Source organism: Saccopteryx leptura, chromosome 4, assembly GCF_036850995.1.
Source record: "Saccopteryx leptura isolate mSacLep1 chromosome 4, mSacLep1_pri_phased_curated, whole genome shotgun sequence".
Classification (NCBI taxonomy): domain Eukaryota; kingdom Metazoa; phylum Chordata; class Mammalia; order Chiroptera; family Emballonuridae; genus Saccopteryx; species Saccopteryx leptura.
The window spans coordinates 186,032,703-186,055,840 of NC_089506.1; the positions used below are offsets into that span (position 1 = coordinate 186,032,703).

The following is a 23,138-nucleotide window of genomic DNA, read 5'->3' on the forward strand; positions in this document are numbered from 1 at the left end:
ACCCTTCGAGTATTTAACCTTTTTTTTTTTTTTTTAAGATTTTATTTATTCATTTTTTTTTTTTTTTTTTTTTTTTAGAGAAGGGCAGAGAGAGAGGAGGGGGAGGAGCAGGAAGCATCAACTCCCATATGTGCCTTGACTGGGCAAGCCCAGGGTTTCGAACCGGGGACCTCAGCATTCCAGGTCGAGGCTTTATCCACTGCGCCACCACAAGTCAGACTCCCTTCGAGTATTTAGAAGGGACAGATTGTACATATGATCCTGTTTGATAAACCTAGATGATGAAAACGGGCAGATATTTGAATTGAGTAAAATTCTTTTGTATTACCCTGAGTTATTTTCAATGTTCATGTGCAGGCATGACTTGCATGTACAAGTAAGCAGCAAAATCAAATGTTTAAAAGCTCCAAATCTACATGCTAACGGTAAGCAAATTCATGTCAGCGGAAGACCAGCTTACTGCTAATCAATACCAACACACACACCTACTGGATTTGGTTTCTGTCTTAGGACTTACATCATATTTGAGTCTCGTGCAATTTTCTGTAACTCAGCTGAGGGAATTTCTGAGGGGACAATGAATGGGAATAATGAAATGGTACATAATATATCATTAGCATTTAATTATCAGAGACACAAAATAATCATGGCTCTGTCAGTGCTCCTAGTAGCATTGCAACAACACTACCGGTGGTGCCCGAGGGTCTTCTGGGAAGGAGCGTCTTAAGCAGGGGTCCCCAAACTTTTTACACAGGGGGCCAGTTCACTGTCCCTCAGACCGTTGGAGGGCCGGACTATAAAAAAAACTATGAACAAATCCCTATGCACACTGCACATATCTTATTTTAAAATAAAAAAACAAAACGAGAACAAATACAATATTTAAAATAAAAAACAAGTAAATTTTTTTTTTTTTTCAGTGTTTACTTCAAGTTTAATGTTCTAAGGATTCTACTTCAGAATAAGAGACAACAAAAGAGCCAATTTTGGCTGTTCCTATCCCCAAATTAAAGATATGGCCTGAACAATGATCAATTCTTTCTTTGTAATGGCAATTGTCACAGGATAATTTTAATATATTTTTTTTTTTTTAAATAAATTTTTATTAATGGTAATGGGATGACATTAATAAATCAGGGTACATATATTCAAAGAAAACATGTCTAGGTTATTTTGTCATTAAATTATGTTGCATACCCCTCGCCCAAAGTCAGATTGTCCTTCGCCACCCTCTATCTAGTTCTCTGTGCCCCTCCCCCTCCCCCTAACTCTCCCCCTGTCCTCCCTCCCCCCACCCCTGGTAACCACCACACTCTTGTCCATGTCTCTTAGTCTCATTTTTATGTTCCACCAATGTATGGAATCATGTAGTTCTTGAAAAAAAAGTAAATTTAAATCAAGAAACTGACCAGTATTTCAATGGGAACTATGGGCCTGCTTTTGGCTAATGAGATGGTCAATGTGCTCCTTTCATTGACCACCAATGAAAGAGGTGCCCCTTTTGGAAGTGCAGCGGGGGCCGGATAAATGGCCTCAGGGGGCCACATGTGGCCCGCGGGCCGTAGTTTGGGGACCCCTGGTCTTAAGGTTATTCTGTGTAAAAGCCTCTAATGGTCTTTTTTTTTTTTTCCCCTGGGTAAAGTACCTAATAGGGAAGATTCTCATTTGTCCTCAAGAGCAGGTTAAAGCTATACTAAGACTGTTGTTGCTCAATATGCAACGTTAGAGGGGTTCAGTTCCAGGTAATTTCATATTACAGTGCTGATGCTGTACCAGTAATAGACGCCAGATGAAACCGAATTCACACGGGAAGTTTTAAAGGAGGCCCAAGGCAACTACGTACTTACTCCATGCAGCTAATTTCTGATTGGCAAAGAACAGCATTAGGATCAGTCATAGTATTTCCTTGTTTTCCTATTCCTTGGACAAAAAATTGAAGCACACAATTTCTCAAACCTTGTATCGAATTAACTTCTAGGTGGTTTCTGAACTCATCTCAACAGTGCATCAGCAGAGAGTTGGTGTTAAATAATTTGTCATGTCTAGCCACTTCTCCACTGAGGAAAGTGCATAACCAGTGTAAGAGATAGGAAGCTTTGGAACATTTTGGGTGAAGATACCTTTGGCCTAAGGTACACCTGCTATGTATCATATTTTTGTTTAAAAACTCTAGTTCAGGAAAACCCTAAAGAAGGAAGACTCAGAGAATGTTTGATTTCCTCACAGGTAGTGTAGGGTAGTGATTTTCACAGACCCTGTTGGAGCGTCAAGGTGATTAAGTCTTTCACAGTCTGGCATGCAGTCTCTGGTGGGCTGGCACCTGTCTATGGACTGGCGGTATCATTAATACAATGGCACTCAAAGCATAGGTAAGGATGAAGTGGAGTCTGAGGTCTCTAGAAGGTAGGTCCTAGGAGACTTAGACTGTTCACAAGTGAACAAATAACCATGTGATTGTGTCCTATTGGAACACAACTTTAAATTGTAAGTGTCTGTTAAACATGGCTGCTCACAGTGTGTCACAGGTTTGATAACATTCCCTTGTTTTCTTGTAAGCATGTCTGGCTCTCCTTCTGGTACTTTCTTTCACACAGCCCCTCCCACAAAAGCAACAGGGGGTTGTAGTCCCGTAAAACGCTCAACCAGAAAACTACCCCAAAATAAGCTTTATTGCAAGAAAAGTGTCATATTTGATACATAGACCTACAAAAACAAACAAGACCCAAAACCATAAGTTTTTTCCTCACAAACACTTGATTACAAATTTACACTGTTTCTCTCTTTAGTTATTAAAACAAAACAAAACAGAACAAAAGAACCCCAAAGTGGATATAACTGGTTACTAATCTTTGGTCAGCACAGGTGTGGGAGGAACAACCCGGAGCCTGCATGTGCTTTGGCCGTTTCACATATGAGGTTTGGTCACTGGTCCAGGGACAGGTTCTTGGGTTGAGAAGAACATGGACACGTACTCTTATTATATAGCACATTCTGGTACAATATCTTTTAAAATGACTAAAGCAAACTAAACATCAATTCATTGTACAAACATCTTTCATACACAATAGGCTATGATAAAATGAGGCATATGGTGTATAACTACAGTATTAATGAAAATTCTAAAAAAATGGATTTAAAAAAAACAACAACATATATTCCTTGGCTGTACTGCATGATTTGTTTGCACATATGGCAATCCTGAAATAGCTTGAACATAGTAAATGCACCATTAATCTAAGACAGCACCAAACACTACAGAACGCCAGGTGTTCCTTGTCAAAGGAATGGCGGTTCTTCAGCTGCCTATAGTACCACAAGTACGCAGCACACCCTGGGTAAGAATGAGGTGTCGTGGGGAGCACACGTGCTTCCTTGAGGTTATGAGAAAGAAATACAGTACGGTTTGGCCTGCAACGCTACTGGTCTCACAAGCAGTCAAGGTATTTTGCTACAGTGTTGTGCTTCATCTTCGTTGCCTGGTGTGTCCGGTGATGTGAGATATCGTCACAGTGAGCTGCTCTGGCTTTGGTCTCCTTCACAAAGGATGTAATGACATTTCCGTCTTTTTAAATTATTGATTACACTGCCCATTCAGCTCTGTGAGGCTTTCTTTAAAATAATCAGATGTGTACCAGTTGGACGACTGGCAGAAAACCAAAGGAAACATCTCTTGAATCTACTGAATTTTTAAAAAGCACCTCTAAAAGAAATAGCTCAAATTTATAAATCTAAAGAAAAACAAGTGAGTTTCCCTTTTTGTTTACATAGTTTGTTCATTTCTCCATATATTACTGCATTAAAAATAAATAAACATCTATATTTTTTTTTTACTTAGCAACTATAGCAAAATACCCAAAGTGTTACAGACTGCTAACAGGAAAAAAAAAAGCTCACATTATTTTTGTGCATTTAGTGCCATATGCTGATCTCTTGAACATTTAGTTTTTTTTTTTTTAATATATTTTAAAGTGAAGTTATATAAAAAAAATACAGTAACCATGGTTGCCTTTGTACTCAAATCTTTGGCCACACCAGAGTCTAAATTATCCCTCCCTGTGAGGGTCAACATTCTGAAGTCTGAGACAGGGAGGAAAGAAACAAAAGTTGTCTTTTTCTCCTCTTTCAAATGAGTCATTGATTTTCAAAGGCTTCTGAAGGCTGGCTGTGCAGGGATTTGAGCCCGGAACCAGGTCTGTACGTGTTAATCGAGTTGGATCTGCAGCCTCATTCTGAGAGCCTCGCCGAGCTCCCCTAGGAGGTAGTCGTCCTCGTTGCTGTCTTCCAGTTCCTTAAGCTCCTTCTTCCTGTAGAGAGGGATGCTAGTGATTTCCAGTGTGTACGTGCCGGGCACCGGCTTCCTCTTGGCGGTGTGCAAGTAGCTGAGCCCGTTCCTTTGGTGGATGCGGAAGATGCCGTCGCCGTTCCCTTGGGAGATGACATAGCGGATGTGGTTGTTGAGAGGCTCGATGGCGGGCATGAGTTCCAGGATGTGCTCCTTAGAGCCGAGGCCGGAGACGTTGAACTTCATTCTCATGGGGCTGTCCATGTCGACACTCTCCAGGCTGATCTGCTCGACCTGGAGGAAAAGCAGGAAACGATGCAGGAAGAGTTGCTACAGCGCCAGGGGACACCTCCAAAGGGGCCGGGGGCTGGAGCTTACTGCTCCCCCTCCCCCACTTCCTTAGGAGTAGTGCTGGCGAAGGAGGTGACAGTAGCTTCCTTTCGGTTGGGAGAAAAGGTCAATTCCACAGGGCTTGTCCTATAACTCTCTGCCTTAACCGGGTAAAGGTACAGGCTGAGCTTACACACAGCATTAACATTTTAAGTTTATTTTTTTTAATGAGTTTCTGGAATATCATGCTTATTAATAAAAAAAATACAATTTTGAAAACAATTGCTTTTTTTTTTTTTTTCCTGGAGTCAAAAGAAGAAGTGCAGCTGTTATCCAGCAGTGACTGTCCCCAGAGGAATCTGCACTCGGAAGGCCTGGCTTGAGCTGTAAGACCCACAAACCACAAGTGGATGTGGGAGTGTGTTTACTAAGGGCCATTAGTGCGGAGGGAGGGACCTGCTGAGTCCGCAGGGCTGGGGTCTGAGCAGCTTTGGTAAAAGCCAGTGGGGCAGGGACCAGATAAACTCACTTGATCAGAGGGAGAGGAGGGTTAAGGATGCTATTTTAGTAAGACATGCAAAAATACCCCAAACACATACACAAACAAAACAAAACCAAACCAAACCCAGTGCTTTGATTGGGCACCTGTTAAGCACTTGCTTGCAGTGGCCCAGAAGTGCCCGTCCACATTCAGACAGACTCAGAGCCCAAATATCATGATGGGAAGGTTTCACAGACAGCATTTCGGGATTTGTAGTTCAGGGTACTTGATAAACATCTCAATTGTCATATTTCAATCAGTTAGATACCTTAGTTTACTTAAGGTAAAGGTAATGCTGGTCTATTTATTATTATAAAATAGAATCACAGACCTTTTGACTAGAACAATCTCATTTCACAGATGAAGAAAGTCTCCGAGGCCCAGAAAACTGAAGCAAGTTGCCCAATTCACACGGCCAGTTAGCTGTTGACTAGGTTTTTTTGGTGGAAGAATTTGTTAGTAATGTTAGCTGACGAGAGTGGTGCTATCCCTCATCTTTGGGAAAATCATCAACATCTCTAGATATTACTCAGTGACATTCGCTAAATGTGTGCAATATATATGCCCGGCACTGTTCGAGGCACCTCACACTATCAACTCAATTAATCCACCTGTTACCCTTTAGCAGTAAGTATTTTTATTCTCATGTCACATGAGTAACAAGTGGGAGAGCCAGAGAACATATTCAAAACCTGGCAGTCTGTGGCCCGTCCCTTTAACCACTCTGCTGAAGGCCGTTTACGACCAAGAAACCCCCGCAGCAGGCAACTCACATCTTCAGGTCCTCAGAAAATACCAAGTTATTTGGAGATAAAATTTTTATGGGAGGAACACCTAACTTATAAATGTCACAGAGTATGAGACCTAGTTGGCTTACCTACTGAAAATGGAAATCAGCCTAGTTTACTGCAGATGTATAAACCAGAACTGGACAAATTCAAAACAGTGTTTTTGAATCTTTCAACATCAGTATTTCCTAGGCGGATATCTTATTCCCTTTGGCATAAATGAAAAAAGTAAAACATATGATCTGAAACTATGAACCCTAAAGTACCCCCCGCATCCTTATGTTTTGAATTAATAATCAACTAACTTCAAATTACTTGTCTCTGCCATGTCGTGTCCATAAATTTAGCCATGACATTAAAAGATAGTCCTAGCTTCACTGAGCCTGAAACGTACATAAGTGTGTACTCTGTTATTTACACGACTTCTATGGATAAAATCTGCAACCGAGCAAAGTGAGGTTTACTCACAGCAGTGGGTTCGGGCTCAGGGACACTTCTCTTCTGTCTGCCGTCTTTCTTAGAGTAGCCGTTGATTTTGCATTCATAGCAGGCTTCCGGGGACAGGGCGTTTTCCTCGTCCACCTCTGCATCCAGTGGCAGGTGCTGCCCTTTGTTAAAGCCCATTCCTGAGACGCAGTGGCTATTTGCGACAAGAAGCAAGGTGGTGTTAGACTTGATCACTAACTTTGACGATAGTTTTTCCATTGGGAGAGCAAAGACTTTTCAGAAATAAGAAACCAACAGACTGCATGGGGTGGGGGGTACATGGTGCAGGGTGTAGCTGGTGTTAGTATTGAGTCATACACTCAAAACCTGTGTGGTTTGGTGAACCGTGTCATCCTAATGAATTAAAAATAAAACAAAAAACAAACCAACAAAGCAAGCTCTAAACTCATAAACATAAAAAGCTAATATTCTCTGAAACTTTTAACACTTCATAAATGAGATTATTCCCTTATTTTGAACAGCAAAATTCTTCTGAGAGTGAGCTCTAGGCTTCCCCCGAATTATACGAGGAGAAATATCCCTAATATTCCACTCTGTGCGTGGTATATAATAACACACACACACACATATACACACACCCCACACCTTCCTTATCTATTCATCTATCACTGGACACCTAAGTTGTTTCCATATCTTGGCTATTGTAAGTAATCCTGCAATGAGTATAGGGGCACATATATCCTTTCAGATCAGTGTTTTGATTTCCTTTAGAGCAGCGGTTCTCAACCTGTGGGTCGCGACCCCGGCGGGGGGCCAACGGCCAAAACACAGGGGTCGCCTAAAGCCATATTATATGTATTTTCTGATGGCTTTAGGAGACCCCTGTGTTTTGGTCATTCGACCCCCGCCGGGGTCGCGACCCACAGGTTGAGAACCGCTGCTTTAGAGGCATCCCCAATTTTTTTTTTTTCCGATTTTCTGAAGCTGGAAACGGGGAGAGACAGTCAGACAGACTCCCGCATACGACTGACCGGGATCCACCCAGCACGCCCACCAGGGGCGACGCTCTGCCCACCAGGGGGCGATGCTCTGCCCCTCTGGGGCATCGCTCTGTTGCGACCAGCGCCACTCTAGCGCCTGGGGCAGAGGCCAAGGAGCCAACCCCAGCACCTGGGCCATCTTTGCTCCAATGGAGCCTTGGCTGTGGGAGGGGAAGAGAGAGACAGAGAGGTAGGAGGGGGGTGGGGATAGAGAAGCAAATGGGCGCTTCTCCTATGTGCCCTGGCCGGGAATCAAACCCGGGTCCCCCGCACGCCAGGCCGACGCTCTACCGCTGAGCCAACCGGCCAGGGCCGCATCCCCAATTTTTAATCCTAATTAGATTGAAGCACTTGAGTGTAGTTAACTGGGAAAAGCAAAAGCAGAGTATGAATTTCCAAGAGAATGAATGCTAAGAGAAGTTCTGTTGCTCACAACAAAGCCCTCTGCCGTAATGGTGGAGATTTCTGAACTCCTTCCTGTTTGGCTTGGTGAAAGAGTCAGAGATGGCTTTAAATGACCCGTGTCTAGGCCAGTCCTTTAGTTTCAAGCATTGTTCTGTAGCAGTGGTGGACAGACAGTCCATCCCCTCACTGCCTGTCTCACATACTGTTCTCTGCGAGCAAGAGGACCCTGACTGACTCCTAAATTTCCATCTCCTGTGCTGCTGCCAGGCTGCCTGGAAGGGGGTGGCCAGCCCCAGCCCCAGCCGCCAGGGCCTGGGAGGCAGCACCAGGGAAAACATGCTTGGCCGGAGGAAATCCAGCCCAGCGGAGCTGGCCCCGGCAGAGCGGTACCACACCAATGAGACAGCTCTCCTCTGCGCAATAACATGAAGCCGGAGGAGCAGAGCCGGACAAGTTCCTTCCTCAACCTCTGGGCTGGCACCTGCCAAAACTCAGAAAAATCTGGGGAGAAGCCATTTCCACTTATACCTCACAACCCAGGTGTCTATGGCAACAGGTGAGCTGCATTTTTAAATATCTGCTAGTCTTTGGCCTGGAGGGATCTGATTGAATCAATTCAGGCCTTTATGTGGGGGGGCAAGAGTGGGATCTGTGCACAAGGTCAAATCTTATGCAAACCAGAACGGAGGTAATCCTGTAACAGGGATAGAATCCATATGCCTTCTTGGTGCCTCTCTCTCCTATCCGCTCAGCAATCAAAGCTTTTGTCTCCTGGGCTTCTAATTACCACTCGCTCCCCTGCAGTGCCAGGTGGCCAGGCGGCCTGAACTCGGGGAGGGAAGCCAGGGTTAGACCGTGCCCTGCCGGACAGCCTTGGCTTTCCTGCGTGCGGGAGGGGGGCCGGCCTTACCCCTGTCCCACTCTGTAGTACCCGGGCGGGCAGCCGCAGAGGTAGCCGCCCTCCGTGTTGGAGCAGCCGTAATTGCAGGGGTTCTTGGAGGAGGAGCACTCATTGACGTCGTGGCAGGTGCTGGAGAACTGGTCAAAGGAGAAGCCCGAGGGGCAGGCGCACTTGTAGCTCCCCAGGGTGTTGTAGCAGGAAGCAGAGCCGCAGGCATTTGGATTGGAGCATTCGTTCTCATCTATTAACACAAAGTGAGAAACTCTTTACATGGGGAAGGGGCGGCGACGTGAAGAAGAGCCCGAGTCCCAGAGTACCTAGGATTTCACAGGAGAAGTAACTCGACAACCGCATTTAAGAAATGTTTAGGAAGATGGCCGATTTGCAAAGCATGTGAAAATAAAAGATAATACAACGACAAAACCCAAATCCTCCTACATTAGGGCTGTAAAAAAGCCTGCCCAACATTTTTAAAAACAGTTTGTGCTGTTTATGAATACGTCAGCAGCCCTTTGGTACCGGTATTTGCAGTGTGCCTACGGAGTCCCTCTTCTCTTAGCAGGTTACTCCTACAGCCTCTATCTCAGCCAGGTGCACAGACAGAAAATTACTGGTTGCTAGAGGCTGTGGCGAGGAAGAAATGGAGAATGGCACCCGGTGGGGATGGAGTTTCCTTCTGGGATGCTGGAAATGTTGTGGTGTTGCTGGTTGCCCATTCTAGTGAGACTGTACTAAAAACTACATGTACTTTACAAAGGTGAAGTGTATGGTATGTGAATGATACCTCAGTTTAAACAAAGCTTCTGCTACAGCTGTATTTGTATGCATTCTCCCAGCAATTCTCAAAGCCCTCATTACACTATATGTGGAGAAAATATATAAGAAATGTAATTACCGTACATGAAAATCATTATATTATTTTTTAAAATGGATTGATTTTAGAGAGACAAAGGGAAGAAGAGGGAGAAGCATTCATTTTTGCTCCACTTAATTGTGCATTCACTGTCCTCTTCCCACATGTTCCCTGACCGGGGATTGAACCCACAGCCTTGGTGTTTCGGGATGATGCTCTAACCCACAGAGCAACCAGCCACGGCCATAAAAATAATTGAAAAAACATTATTTAATTAGGTCTATTGAACCAACAATCAACTTTTAATTGCTTGAGGACCATTAGGTGCAGACTGTGCCCCTGAGATGGAGTGCATCCAACCATCAGCTGACACAGGCTTTCCAACTGAAATGACTAACACTATAATTTAAATGCTGCCGCAGGCTTACTATATATTACTGCATTTATAATTTTTACATTTTCAAAACCTGATTGTGCTTTTATTTATGTTTTGTTTGTGATTACCCATGTTTATTCTTTTATTTTGGGGGATAGGTTTAATTAGTTAACCTATTTTTATTAATTGAATTTATTGGGATGACAGTGGTTTGCAAAACCATACAGGTTTCAAGTGTACAACTCAATAAAGCATCACCTGCACACTGAGTCTGCACCCACGGCCCAAAGCCAAGTCTCTTTCCCTCCCTTTCCCCCCCTGTGCTCACCTCCACCTCCCTCCACCCCCTTTCCCTCTGGCCATCACCACGCTGTTGCCTGTGTCTGTCAGTTATGTGTATATAAAAGACGGTAATCGTGCTTTTAAATTTGGAGATAACAACTTTGCTCTTAACTGTCTGGTTGATACATAGCATGTGGCTTGACTCCTTTGGGGTTTATTACAATTCAAATTTCACCCTGGGCACAAGTCACATCTGTTCTGTGGGAGATTCTTTCAAATTCTTGTGACTCCAGCGAAGTGTAGTGTGTCTGTTTACTTAATATATGACAAGTGTATGTTTCAGGCCATGCAGGGAAACGAGCCTGTTTGCAAGTGGGTGTGTGCTTGGGCACCACAGCTAGAGGCGGCGCTGAGCAGGCATGGCTCAGGGAGATTGTGGAAGATGCAGATGGAGTCTTAGTGAAGAAGCCATGCAGACAGGAAATTAAATGCCATTAAGTACCGCATAGAGGTTACTGAAAGGGTAGATGTCATCAGGCACATTTTTGTATCATGATTATAGTTTCAGAATAAAATCAGACCACCAAATACAGAATTCTTAAACACTGGATATAAAATATGCTATGATTATCTAATATGTACAAATTCTTAGCCTTCATTTTGTGGGAAGGAAGTATTTAAATAAATTCATAATAACTAAGCTACCTATCGCATAAATATAACTGTTATTTTATTTCTATAGACAGAAGACTTGGGATTCTGCCACCAATTCTCATCTGCTTTTATGATCACATCTGACATTTATATGCACTGTTTCTCTCCTAACAGAGAATGCAAATTAGGTTATAATTTAACAAACTGATACTTCTATGAATATAGTATTGGGCATTCTGTTAAGTAGAAAACTTAGAGGCAAAACCAATTAATTGAATAAATTTCATTTAACATACCAATGACAAAAAAAATTTCAGTATATATTATTTTTGGGAGCACCATGATATATTTCATGTTTATATGCTATAAATGTACATCATAGTATAATTTTATAGACTTATGTAATTTGACTTTTAAAATATGTTCTTGTGTGAGACATACTTTGAGTTGACTCAAGCCTTACCAAGCTATGTTCGAATTATTTTGAAGAGCCATAGAGGCAACTGGAAGTTACTAACACTAAATAACTAAAAGCTTCATATATTAAGACATAATTTTTCTTCATTTGCAAATGCTAATAATCACTTATTTTCAAATTTGAATAATTATGATGCTTACAAATATTTGAGAATGTCACATTTGTATAACCTATGCACTAGAATGTGATCAATGTTCTATGGTAACTGGCTGGAAATTGTTTTAAGTATTCATTTCAATTAAAAGCCCTTTTGCCCTGGCCAGTTGGCTCAGCGGTAGAGCGTCGGCCTGGCGTGCGGGGGACCCAGGTTCGATTCCCGGCCAGGGCACATAGGAGAAGCACCCATTTGCTTCTCCACCCCCACCCCCTCCTTCCTCTCTGTCTCTCTCTTCCCCTCCCGCAGCCAAGGCTCCATTGGAGCAAAGATGGCCCGGGCGCTGGGGATGGCTCCTTGGCCTCTGCCCCAGGCGCTAGAGTGGCTCTGGTCGCGGCAGAGCGACGCCCCGGAGGGGCAGAGCTTTGCCCCTGGTGGGCGTGCCGGGTGGATCCCGGTCGGGTGCATGCGGGTGTCTGTCTGACTGTCTCTCCCCATTTCCAGCTTCAGAAAAAAAAAAAAGAAAGAAAAAATCTTTCTTTATTTCTTTCTCTCTTTCTTTTTTTTTTTTTTTTTTTTTTACAGAGAGTGAATTAGAGAGAGGGATAGACAGGGACAGACAGACAAGAACGGAGAGAGATGAGAAAGCATCAATCATTAGTTTTTCATTGCACGTTGCAACACCTTAGTTGTTCATTGATTGCCCTCTCATATGGCCTTGACCGCGGGCCTTCAGCAGAACCGAGTAACCCCTTGCTCGAGGCAGCGACCTTGGGTCCAAGCTGGTGGGCTTTTGCTCAAACCAGATGAGCCCGCACTCAAGCTGGTGACCTCGGGGTCTCGAACCTGGGTCTTCAACATCCCAGTCCGATGCTCTATCCACTGCACCACCACCTGGTCAGGCTCTTTCTTTCTTTTTTAAGTGAGAGGAGGGGAGATAGAGAGACAGACTCCTGCATGCGCCCAGACTGGGATCCACCTGTCAACCCCCATCTAGGGATGATATTTGAATCAACCGAGCTATCCTCAGTGCCTGGGGCTGATGCTCGAACCAGTAGAGCCACTGGCTGCGAGAGGGGAAGAGAGAGAGAAGGGGGAGAGGAAAAGGAAGAGAAGCAGATGGTTACTTCTCATGTGTGCCCAACAGAGGATCAAACTGGGACATCCACATGTTGGGTTGATGCTCTTATCCACTAAGCCAACCGGCCAGGGCCAAAAGCTTTTTTCAGTATTAACACTTATAACAAAGAACTGTCATTTTTCTTAAATCAAAAGTAGTACTATATGACCAGGCAGCAGCACAGTGGATAGAGCATTAAACTGGGATGCAAAGGACCCAGGTTTGAAACCCTGAAGTCGCCGGCTTGAGTGTGGGCTCATCTGGCTTGAGTGCAGGCTCACTAGCTTGAGCACAGGGTCACTGGCTTAAATGTGAGATCATAGACATGACCCCATGGTCGCTGGCTTGAGCTCAAAGGTTGCCAGCTTGAAGCCCAAGGTTGCTGGCTTGAGCCCAAGGTCACTGGCTTGAGCAAGGGGTCACTTGCTCTGCTGTAACCTCTCCCCCCCAGTCAAGGTACATATGAGAAAGCAATCAATGAACAACTAAGGAAGGATTAATGCGTCTCATCTCTCCCCCTTCCTGTTTGTCTGTCCCTCTCTTTGTCTCTATGTCTCTGTCACAAAAAAAGTAGTACTAATAACATTGTAGGTTTACAATATAAAGTACTTAAATTATTTGATACATTAACAGTTCTGTTCCTTTAGTAGAAGACCCCAATATATCTGTCTGAAATAGTTCATTCTGTATCTCCCCTCAGTCATATGAATGACTGAAGACATACACATACAGTGACAAATAAAAAATGATTTGTGCCTTTTAATTTGCATTTTGTCATAATTCTTGTTTTTTTTGCTAACTTATTGCTCTTATTAGTTCATGATGAGTTGTTTAATCCTATGACTGCTATGTATTTGAGTTAAAATTTCAACTGTGTTGTGTAGATTCAAGGCAAGAAAAGTCAGCAATTTTATTAGAGATCAGCTGGGTTCCTCAACTTTGCACGAAATCACAAAGACTAGAACTTTTCAGCCTGACCAGGTGGTGGCGCAGTGGACTGGGATGTGGAGGACCCAGGTTTGAAACCTCGAGGTCACCAGCTTTAGCGTGGGCTCATCTGGTTTGAGCAAGGCTCGTCAGCTTGAGCCCAAGGTCGCTGGCTTGAGCAAGGGGTTAATCAGTCTGCTGTAGTCCCCCAGTCAAGGCACATATGAGAAAGCAATCAATGAACAACTAAGGTGCCGCAACGAAGAATTGATGCTTCTCTCTTCCTTCCTGTCTGTCCGTCCCTATTTGTGTCTCTGTCTCCCTCTGTTACAACCCCTCCAAAAAAAACAAACAAAAAAACCAACTCCCAGAAAACATCTAGAACCTTTCAAATAAATCTCTGCTGCATTGTACTCACTTGGGGACCTACCTGCTTAGAGGTGCCCGTTTTAGCAGATAAGCTCACAAATGAATACTTACAGTTGGGAATAGCTGCTTATGTGTCTTTAGTTTTGATCTCATCTTTGAAACCATTTATCCTTCTGTGCACAGGGTCCCCTCCTGATTACAGAGCACCTGGCTTCTGGCTGGACTCCAGCGTGGGATGTCCTGGGGTGACTGCCTTGCTGAGGTGCCCACTCCAAGGGTCCCACAAAGGGGATCTGGGGTATACCACACAGTCTTCATTTTAAGTCAGACCAAATTTAGTAAACACTTCTGTAGCTATTTTTGCACTAGATGTTTATGGACAGAAACTTCAGGAAACTTAAAAAGTTGGAAATTGAGCTGATTCTCCATACATGTTCCTGTTTCTACTTATGATTGCCTTTAAAACAAGATTTCTAATATAAGCTGACATGTGTGAAATATTGGGGGTCTTTCTTTTGCATTTAGTTTTACAGAATTAACCAACAAGTCCATTTTATTTGCTAAATAAACTGTTGGGCATCATATTTCATAAACAATTCAATATAATAAAAGTGTTTCACACTGTTTTAATAGCTATCTAAAAGAGTACCTCTCTCTATAACCGCGATGGCGAACCTTTTTATAAAAACCGTCCACTTTTGCAGTGCTGGTCAACCTGGTCCCTCCCGCCCACTAGTGGGCATTCCAGCTTTCATGGTGGGCCAATCGTGGCGCCGTTTGGTTGCTCTGCTACCACCCACCATGAGAGCTGGAATGCCCACTAGTGGGCGGCAGGGACCAGGTTGACCAGCACTGCAAAAGGGGGTGGTTTTTATAAAAAGGTTTGCCATCACGGCTCTATAATCTGAAGAATGTGGCTACACCTTGCCTCTCTTTATGAATCAATAAATCAGGGCATATGGACTTTTGCAACCTGTTATTTTCCTATGAAGAGAAAAAAGAAATTAAAGTTATGAAATTATTTTGATTGGCAGCCTAACTCATCACTTTGATAATCCTTTAAAACTCTGTCCTTAACTTCTTGATCATTAAGAGTTTTTGCAGTTACCCCTATGAGTATGTGCTCATGGTGTGGCAAAGCACCTGTCTTTGACGTGGCACATGGTCACAGATTAGTTGTGACTTCTGCTGTTCTTTCTGCTCAGTTATGCTAGCATCCGGTGCCACAATGTGTTGGGTGGTATGCCTATGAAGTGCATTCACATGGAAACAAGAAATTAGGCAGCTAAGTAAGTTAGTTGGTTACTCAAATACAGAAGAGTATTCTTTTTGATCAATCTCTCCCTTAAAGGAGAATTCCCAGGACTTATTATCAATGCAAGAAACAGAGAGAAGTGCCTACTAAGTTTATTTTACAAACACTTCTGTCTGTGGCGTTTTTTTGGGTTTTTTTTTTTTGTATTTTTCTGAAGCTGGAAACAGGGAGAGATAGTCAGACTCCCGCATGCGCCCGACCTGGATCCACCCAGCACGCCCACCAGGGGCGACGCTCTGCCCACCAGGGGGCGATGCTCTGCCCCTCTGGGGCATCGCTCTGCCGAGACCAGAGCCACTCTAGCGCCTGGGGCTGAGGCCAAGGAGCCATCCCCAGTGCCCGGGCCATCTTTGCTCCAATGGAGCCCTGGCTGCGGGAGGGGAAGAGAGAGACAGAGAGGAAGGAGGGGGGAGGGTGGAGAAGCAAATGGGCGCTTCTCCTATGTGCCCTGGCCGGGAATCAAACCCGGGTCCCCCGCACGCTAGGCCGACGCTCTACCACTGAGCCAACCGGCCAGGGCCTGTCTGTGGCGTTTTTAATAGACTTTTCTGTAACTGGGTACTATTTCTACCTTAGAGTACTTCAGCCCCTTCATTACATCTATGTGACGGGACAGCTCAGATGGACAGCCCTTATTAAGTCGATCTGAATTCCTTTAGATTTGTATGAGGGGGATGAATGGGTAAGCCTTCAACCCCAAATCTAAAGATACTACATTACTGATAAAAAGCCACTGACCTTGGCAAAAGAAGACGATGATTCTTGACATCATCTTTAGAAACTTGAAATTATATCTAGCAGAAAATTACAATTATATAAGCTTTAGTTGAGTTACCTTTCAGGTACTTAAGACCACATTCTCACTGTGGGTATTTCGAAACGTACACAAGGATAGAGACTAATATAATGGACCCCTATGCATCAATCCTAAGCACTGTTGTTTAAGTTCCAGGATTCAAAGGCTATCTTGACATGTCAACTTTTTATTATGTGTTCATTTTACTTTAAAGATACTTTGCGGTGAGAAAAGCAGATGCTACGTAAGAGGTGAGTGCTCACCGACGCACTGATTCCACTGGTAGTGCTGAATGTACCCTTGAGGGCAGCCGCATCTGTAGCCTCCCAGGATGTTCTGGCAGCCGTGCTGGCACCTATGGTTTCCATCACACTCATCGACATCTGTAAAAACAAGCCCGGCAAGATCTTTAGGTAACCTTTCCCTACTATTCTTAAATATACTCCAAACACAGCCTGCACTAACTACTCTATGGGGAACAAACAAACAGAACGCACAGCGAGGTGGTGATTTTTCCAAGTCACGTGGTCACTAGTCAGGGGCGGTACAAGGAATGGTTCTAAGACTGCATTCTTATACTGTCCACCAGACCATGCTACGTCAGTGCTCTAGCATTTGATTGCAGCAAGTCGACCACAGCATGTTGTGCATTTTGGATGGATTAACTTGCATATGGTCTGATTTATTTGGTTTAAATATATTTGCATTACATATTCTAGTAGATTCAAAAGTGACTGACACGTAATCATCATTGTCAGGAAGATAGAAGCACTAGAGAGATATCTATAAAAATATAATTGTTTTGCACATAAAATTTCTTTATCATTCAAGAGTAACTAGAGGCAAATTTTATTTTTAGACACAAAATGGTATTATTACACATATGGAATAATTTCTTTGTTCATACGTGCATACTCTTTTGGAGTGACAGTTGAGGCTTTGAAATCTACCCATAAAAAGTGAAATAAAATTGGCATGTCTGATGTGTATGTAACAAATTTATATGGATAATTAATAAATGGTATCGTATGTGAATAGTCACAAGCTGAGCTCACACATGTCCAGCAGCTGTATGTTCAGAATACTTTCAAAGTCTCAATGACTTCAAATATAAAATATTAAAATGAAAAATTTTAAACTGAATTTTTCTTGGTGGCAAATTAGATACACATAAATCCCTATAATTCTTATAAGGAGTATCTTAAAAACTTTCAATATATCTTTAGAATTCATGATCATAAATTTCTAAGAATAAGTAAGGGGTGACTAAAATCAGTAAAACACAAATTACAATATTAAATAAAATACAGAAGTGTTGTATATAGTCTCATAATCTCTGGTATGGGTGTTTTATAAAAGAGACCAATCCTAATACATTTGTCCTACAATGGAAATACTGGAGAACCACAGGCAGATTTTTATTTTATTTGCACTGGAAATTTTTCTTGGCCTTCATAGGAAATAGCTACTGCACGGTAGACTTTAGAGAAATGCCCTTTCTAGAAAAGAGGGTGAATTGGAGTCTCAGACTAAATAACAGAAAAACAGCCATCTGTTTCCCCAAGTGCTTTCGGTGTATTTCTCCAAGTCTCTAATAATAACTGGCTCTTTTTCTTAAAAAAGATTTTATTTATTCATGTTAGAGAGGAGAGAGAGAGAGAGAGAGAGAGAGAGAAGGGGGGAGGAACAGGAAGCATCAACTCCCATATGTGCCTTAACCAGGCAAGCCTGGGGATTTGAACCTGCAGCAGGCTGATGTTTTATCCACTGCGCTACCACAGGCCAGACTGGCCCTTTTTCTTAAACTTAACTTTTACACATTTAGGTATCCTAGAACAAACGCCCTTTTTCTTTTTCTCCTAGTGTACTCGTATACTACGGTAAACCATATTAGGTACAGAAGTCTTTTTTAGTTCAATAATTAAGTCATTAATGTAGTTACTTTAAAAGCCAATTAGTTCTCACCAAATTTTGTTTCATCACATTAAAGTTGTCTCTGCCCCCAACATAATGTATGAAGACTTATGAACAAAAACCAACTGCTGTGTTTTAATTTGTTAAGTACTTTTTTCTTCTTTTGAGATGATCAATATTTCACATTTAGTGGCTTGGAAGTAGACAGAAAATAGTATGCTGTATCGGATTAAGGGGCTTTGAGCAAAAAAACCCACCTTCGCAGTTGAGTCCAGTGGCATCAAGCGAGAACCCTCTTTGGCATTCGCAGCTGAAACTCCCAGGGGTGTTCTGACAGATGCCCTTTGCTCCACAGAGGGAAGGCTGGGACCCGCATTCATTGTTGTCTGGCAAAGCATGAAGGAGGAGAGGAACAAGCCTCCCAATGATTACCTGACTCAAATTTCATTACATAAAGTGAAAACTGAAATAGGAAAGCCTAACTTTCACAATGTGAGAACAGCATGTTAGGGACATGTATGCCAGGATTCACTGTATTTAAAGGCAAAGTGCTAAGAAAAAGTTTATTTCAAGAGATCTGAAATTAGAGCACTATTTTAGGTTGACTGAGGACATGGTTTTTGATAACTCGACTGAAAGTCCCTTAACATATGGGCCTTCTAATGTAAACCCAGTGTGTTCATTAGCATGGTCTATCAGGGGTCCTCAAACTTTTTACACAGGGGGCCAGTTCACTGTCCCTCAGACCATTGGAGGGCCACCACATACAGTGCTCCTCTCACTGACCACCAATAAAAGAGGTGCCCCTTCCGGAAGTGCGGTGGATGGCTGGATAAATGGCCTCAGGGGGCCGCATGCGGCCCGCGGGCCGTAGTTTGGGGACGCCTGGAAATTATAGTGAACCTTAGTCCTATCTTATCTGAACACACATGGTTATATTTAGATGCAATATAAAGGCACGCTTGGGATATGCCTACTGTGTGTGTGTGCTTAGACTACATAGTGCTTTTTTTCCTTTGAATATTGTTCCTAAGGGGGGGAAATTCTATATTATTAGCAACATTTTTAGAGCATTAATTATGAGGAATTGGTTCTAACTATAAGTACTGAAACATTACCATTTTAAGTACAAGTTTTACACAATTATCAAAAGTTTGGACAATGTCCCATTTATAGTTTGTCTTACCAATGCACGCAGTGTGATGCTGGGTGAAACCAGGTGGACATTTACAGGTGAAACCTCCCAGCGTGTTGACACAGAGGAACTGGCAGTTGTGCTGTTTGGTCTGACATTCATCAAGGTCTGAAACGAGAGAGAAGTCCATGAAAATCAGAGCCGTGCTATCTGCCTGTGCATCCTGTGTCGTGAGGCCACAGATGTGTATGTTCTATTGGGAATACTTTGTTGATGTTTTTGCTGGAAGCTTTATAGACTTCCATATGCCTATGACAAGCAGTTTTTTTTTCACATACTTAAGCAGCATAAATATTATGGGCTACTGTCTTAGGATGAGGAAGGTGATACATAACATAGTCTTCTTAAAATAAGAAATTAAATGAACATGTCACTGTGGTTTCCATGAACTGTTCTCAGAGTTAATATATAAAGGTTGTAATTCCTGCATTTAATGCACAGTTAGTACATTAGTACATGGCTGGTCACTTATTCCTATTAAAGGAGGGGGTTAAATAAAAATAAAACAGAATCTGTAAACTGATAAAGGAATTAACACAAACATAGAGTCAGGTTCTCAGCATCCAAATGAAGACACCATCATAAATACCAGAGGACACAAAACGCAGCATCTGCGATTCTAGTCATAAAGAGAATTCACAGTTGGACTGCACTAACAAAAAACTCAAAATGCGATTTTGGTTAGATTGGAACTTAAGATGGGAAAATATATTTAAATACATTTACAAAGCAATATAAGTTATAAACAAGACTAATTCATTATTTTAAAGCTTAAAAACACACACACTTTAGTTGCATTCATTTGTAAACAATGTTTAAAATTAGACTGACTCATAAAGGTTTGCGAGATAGGTACGTGAGAATAGTACTGTTTGCTATTTTATTTATTTATTTTATTTCTTGGAAATAAAATTTCATTTTCTTGAGAATAATCTGCACCTCAAAAATTTATAGACAGAATTTCCTCAGTCCATTGATTTCATACTGCTGAGATTTAATATAAAATTGACTAGATGAGTATAGTATTGGACCTATTTTAATCATCTAATTTAGTTTGATAATTGTTTTTTAATACTACCTAAGCAAAAAATTTAAATTTACCAATTCATTTTCAGGCTTTGGCAGAAATTATGTAATAAAGATAGTTTGCAGTAATAAAATCTTAGATAAGAAACAAACAGAAATCTGATTTTAATTTTATTTGTCTCCCTCTCTTCCCTCACCAAAATAAATTTGTTTTTGTTGAATTTTATTTATTTTTAAATTTGTGTGGTTTGCTTCTTAGAGCAACTTGGGTTTACCTTCTCCTTGCCTCCTACCATGTGTCCCTTATTAGAATTTTCTATGAGTAATACAACGGTCCCTAAGAAGATGAGCTGTGATGAAGGAGGCATACATGGTATAACTCCTGATCAGCTGCACTTGAATCTGAACGGAGAGAAACAGACCAGGGTCACAAACTCCAGAGACTCTACACTCACCTTTGCACGTCTTCCCGTCCTCTTGCAGAACATACCCCCGGGGACACGAGCACTGGTAACTCCCCTCACTGTTCTTGCAGATGAAATTGCATGGTTTTGGGGACTGGGAACATTCATCAAGATCTAAGTGGAAGTGATGTGAAGATTAAATTCTTGGTTAAAAGAAACAACCAGCTTCTTTCCTCCCTCCGTGTTCTCACTTCATGCTTTTAGCTTTTCCTCTTCAACTTAAAATGGAAAACAGCCCGAGAGAAATGACGCACAGAACGAGTTGTACTCACGCAATGTACTGGTTTACTTTGTGCACCAATCTGCAGATCTTGGACAAATACAGAACCTGACAGATGACTGGGTTAAAAAAACCCCACTCAATTCTTTAGATTAATGTACTTTGGTTTACAATTTGAGAACCATAAACGTAAAAGTAAGAGTTTTAAATTTTTTATTTTGACACGGAGATGTAGCAGAATTTCTCTTAAACTTCCTGGGCTGACCCTCCTCTAAGTATCTTGTGAGGTCATGGTTTGTACTGGAAACCTCCCACTTGCCCTTCCAGGTCCAGCCCTTCCCTTAGTCCACCCCCAGGAGCCTGCTCTCTTGCCCTCTGTTTTCTGGCTGGTCCTTGTCTGCTCAACTCCCTCCCAGCAAGGTGGGCTGGGCTGAGTCATTTCATCAGAGCCCACAGCTCCTCCCAGGCAGCCCTCTGGGCACAACTTTGTCCTTTTAGGTTCCAACAACCTCTTCTTCCTTGTTTTGGGCCCAGAAGTGCTGCAGCCCCAGAACACAGCACTGTCCCCTGTGGTTTCTGCACATGCTGCCCACCCCTTTATAGACAGTTCCTTTGTTAAAGCCCTCCTTAAACAGTCCCCATCTGAACACACCACCTTTCTTCTGCCTGACTCTGACTGACAGCAATCTCCATTTCCTCTGCAAAACATATTGATCGATGCCCACAGAATGCTGGAAGCTCGTGATCAATGGCCTATTCTCTGTTACTTTCATGTCTAACCAAGTGAACAAATGTTTACTATGAGTCATTCCAGCTTTTCTTAACCTTTCCATGCCAGGTGTACTTGTTACCGAAATAGGCCCGTTAGTGAAATTCATGTTAAGTTGATGAAATATGAAGGAGAAAAGATTTTTCTTCTTCAATGAAAACAAAGTTGAATACTTTGGCAAGTATTTGCCTCAATGAATGCAAGTCACCCATACCCCCAACCTGTGAGAGAATGGTGTGAATGAGACAATAAAAAATTAAATTAAAAAAAGAAAAATGTAGGTTTCCATACTGAAACTGCTCTGTAACTGGAAATTATAGAGAATGCTTAATTGGTAGATTTTATGCAAAGAACAGCAATGAGAAACAAGAACAAAGCAGTCTCTCTTTATATGCAAACACACACACATCCACAACCAAAAGTCCTTTTCTTTTATCAAAAACTGACAAATGTCATTTATACATCTTACCTTAAAATGTAAAATGTTGAAAGTTTATTTTTTGTAACTTTTTGACAGGACTTTTTGATGAATTGAACAACACTGTGTCCCACACCCCTGAACAAGGCCTTGGACAACTACAATGATACTAAGAACCACATTATGGAAAGAGTGGCATCACAGGGACTCATAGGAAACAGCAGCTGACAAGCTCCCAGACATAGTGATGACTTGCCTTACCTACACATGATGTCCCGCTGATGTCTGTGGTGTAGCCAACCTTGCAGAAGCACCGGAAGGAGCCCATGGTATTGATGCACTGACCATTGGTGCAGAGGTTTGGCATAACCTTACATTCATCAATATCTGTGGGCCAAAACCAAACCAAAAACAAATAGAAATTAATCCATATTTGAGGACCAAACTGGTTAAAAACCAAGAGAAATTAAGAAACTGGCATGAGAGAACCAACAACCAACATTCATAATAGTGCTAAGTGCCTCTTCTATCATTCAGGTGATTGGCAACATGGAAGGGATAAAAAGATAATCTGAAGTGATGGGAGGAGAGAAACAAAGACTGTGCTGAAAGCCCTACTTAACTTTTACTCATTTTGCAATCTAAGTATGAATTATTTTGGGTGGATCTAGAAAGTTACCTTTGTGAAGCTCAACTAATTAGGAATTTGTGATAATTTCCCATGGACTGGCCTCAAATCTGCACTTGCATTAGATTCGCAAGAAAGGGTTTTATTAGCAAATAATCAGACACATGGTTGAGAATCTGTATAGTAATAAAGGAAAATGGTATTTTTTCAGGACATTAGTTGATTGTACAAAAAAAATGGAAACTACCAATCAATTATGAGAACTGGTTTGTAAATATGTTACAAACAAAATAAGTTCTGGTGCATCCTAAAATAAATAAGCTACATTTATTTAAGTAAGTAGAGTTTGGGGGTTATAAGCCTGGCCTTTGGGGTCAGACAGATATGTCCCATTCCTGGGTCCATCTCTTAAAATGGATGTGATCTTGGGAAAACTACTTGTACCTTAGCTTGTGCTTTAGTTTTCTCATCTGTTAAAATGGGAATACAGTAATAATAAATTCTAC

General features: G+C 42.1%; 1 protein-coding gene across 1 annotated transcript in view; it reads right to left on the bottom strand.

Moving 5' to 3' along the window:
• Window positions 1-4,201: 4,201 nt before the first annotated feature.
• FBN2 (fibrillin 2) overlaps window positions 4,202-23,138 on the bottom strand; it is a 275,158-nt gene continuing 256,221 nt past the window's right edge. Inside the window, exons 58-65 of the mRNA XM_066383650.1 lie at window positions 22,266-22,391; window positions 20,589-20,711; window positions 19,099-19,215; window positions 18,170-18,298; window positions 16,262-16,381; window positions 8,744-8,975; window positions 6,410-6,581; window positions 4,202-4,576 (exon numbers count right to left, since the gene is read on the bottom strand). Of these exons, the coding sequence (XP_066239747.1) occupies window positions 4,202-4,576; window positions 6,410-6,581; window positions 8,744-8,975; window positions 16,262-16,381; window positions 18,170-18,298; window positions 19,099-19,215; window positions 20,589-20,711; window positions 22,266-22,391 (1,394 nt within the window). The remainder of the gene's footprint in view (window positions 4,577-6,409; window positions 6,582-8,743; window positions 8,976-16,261; window positions 16,382-18,169; window positions 18,299-19,098; window positions 19,216-20,588; window positions 20,712-22,265; window positions 22,392-23,138) is intronic.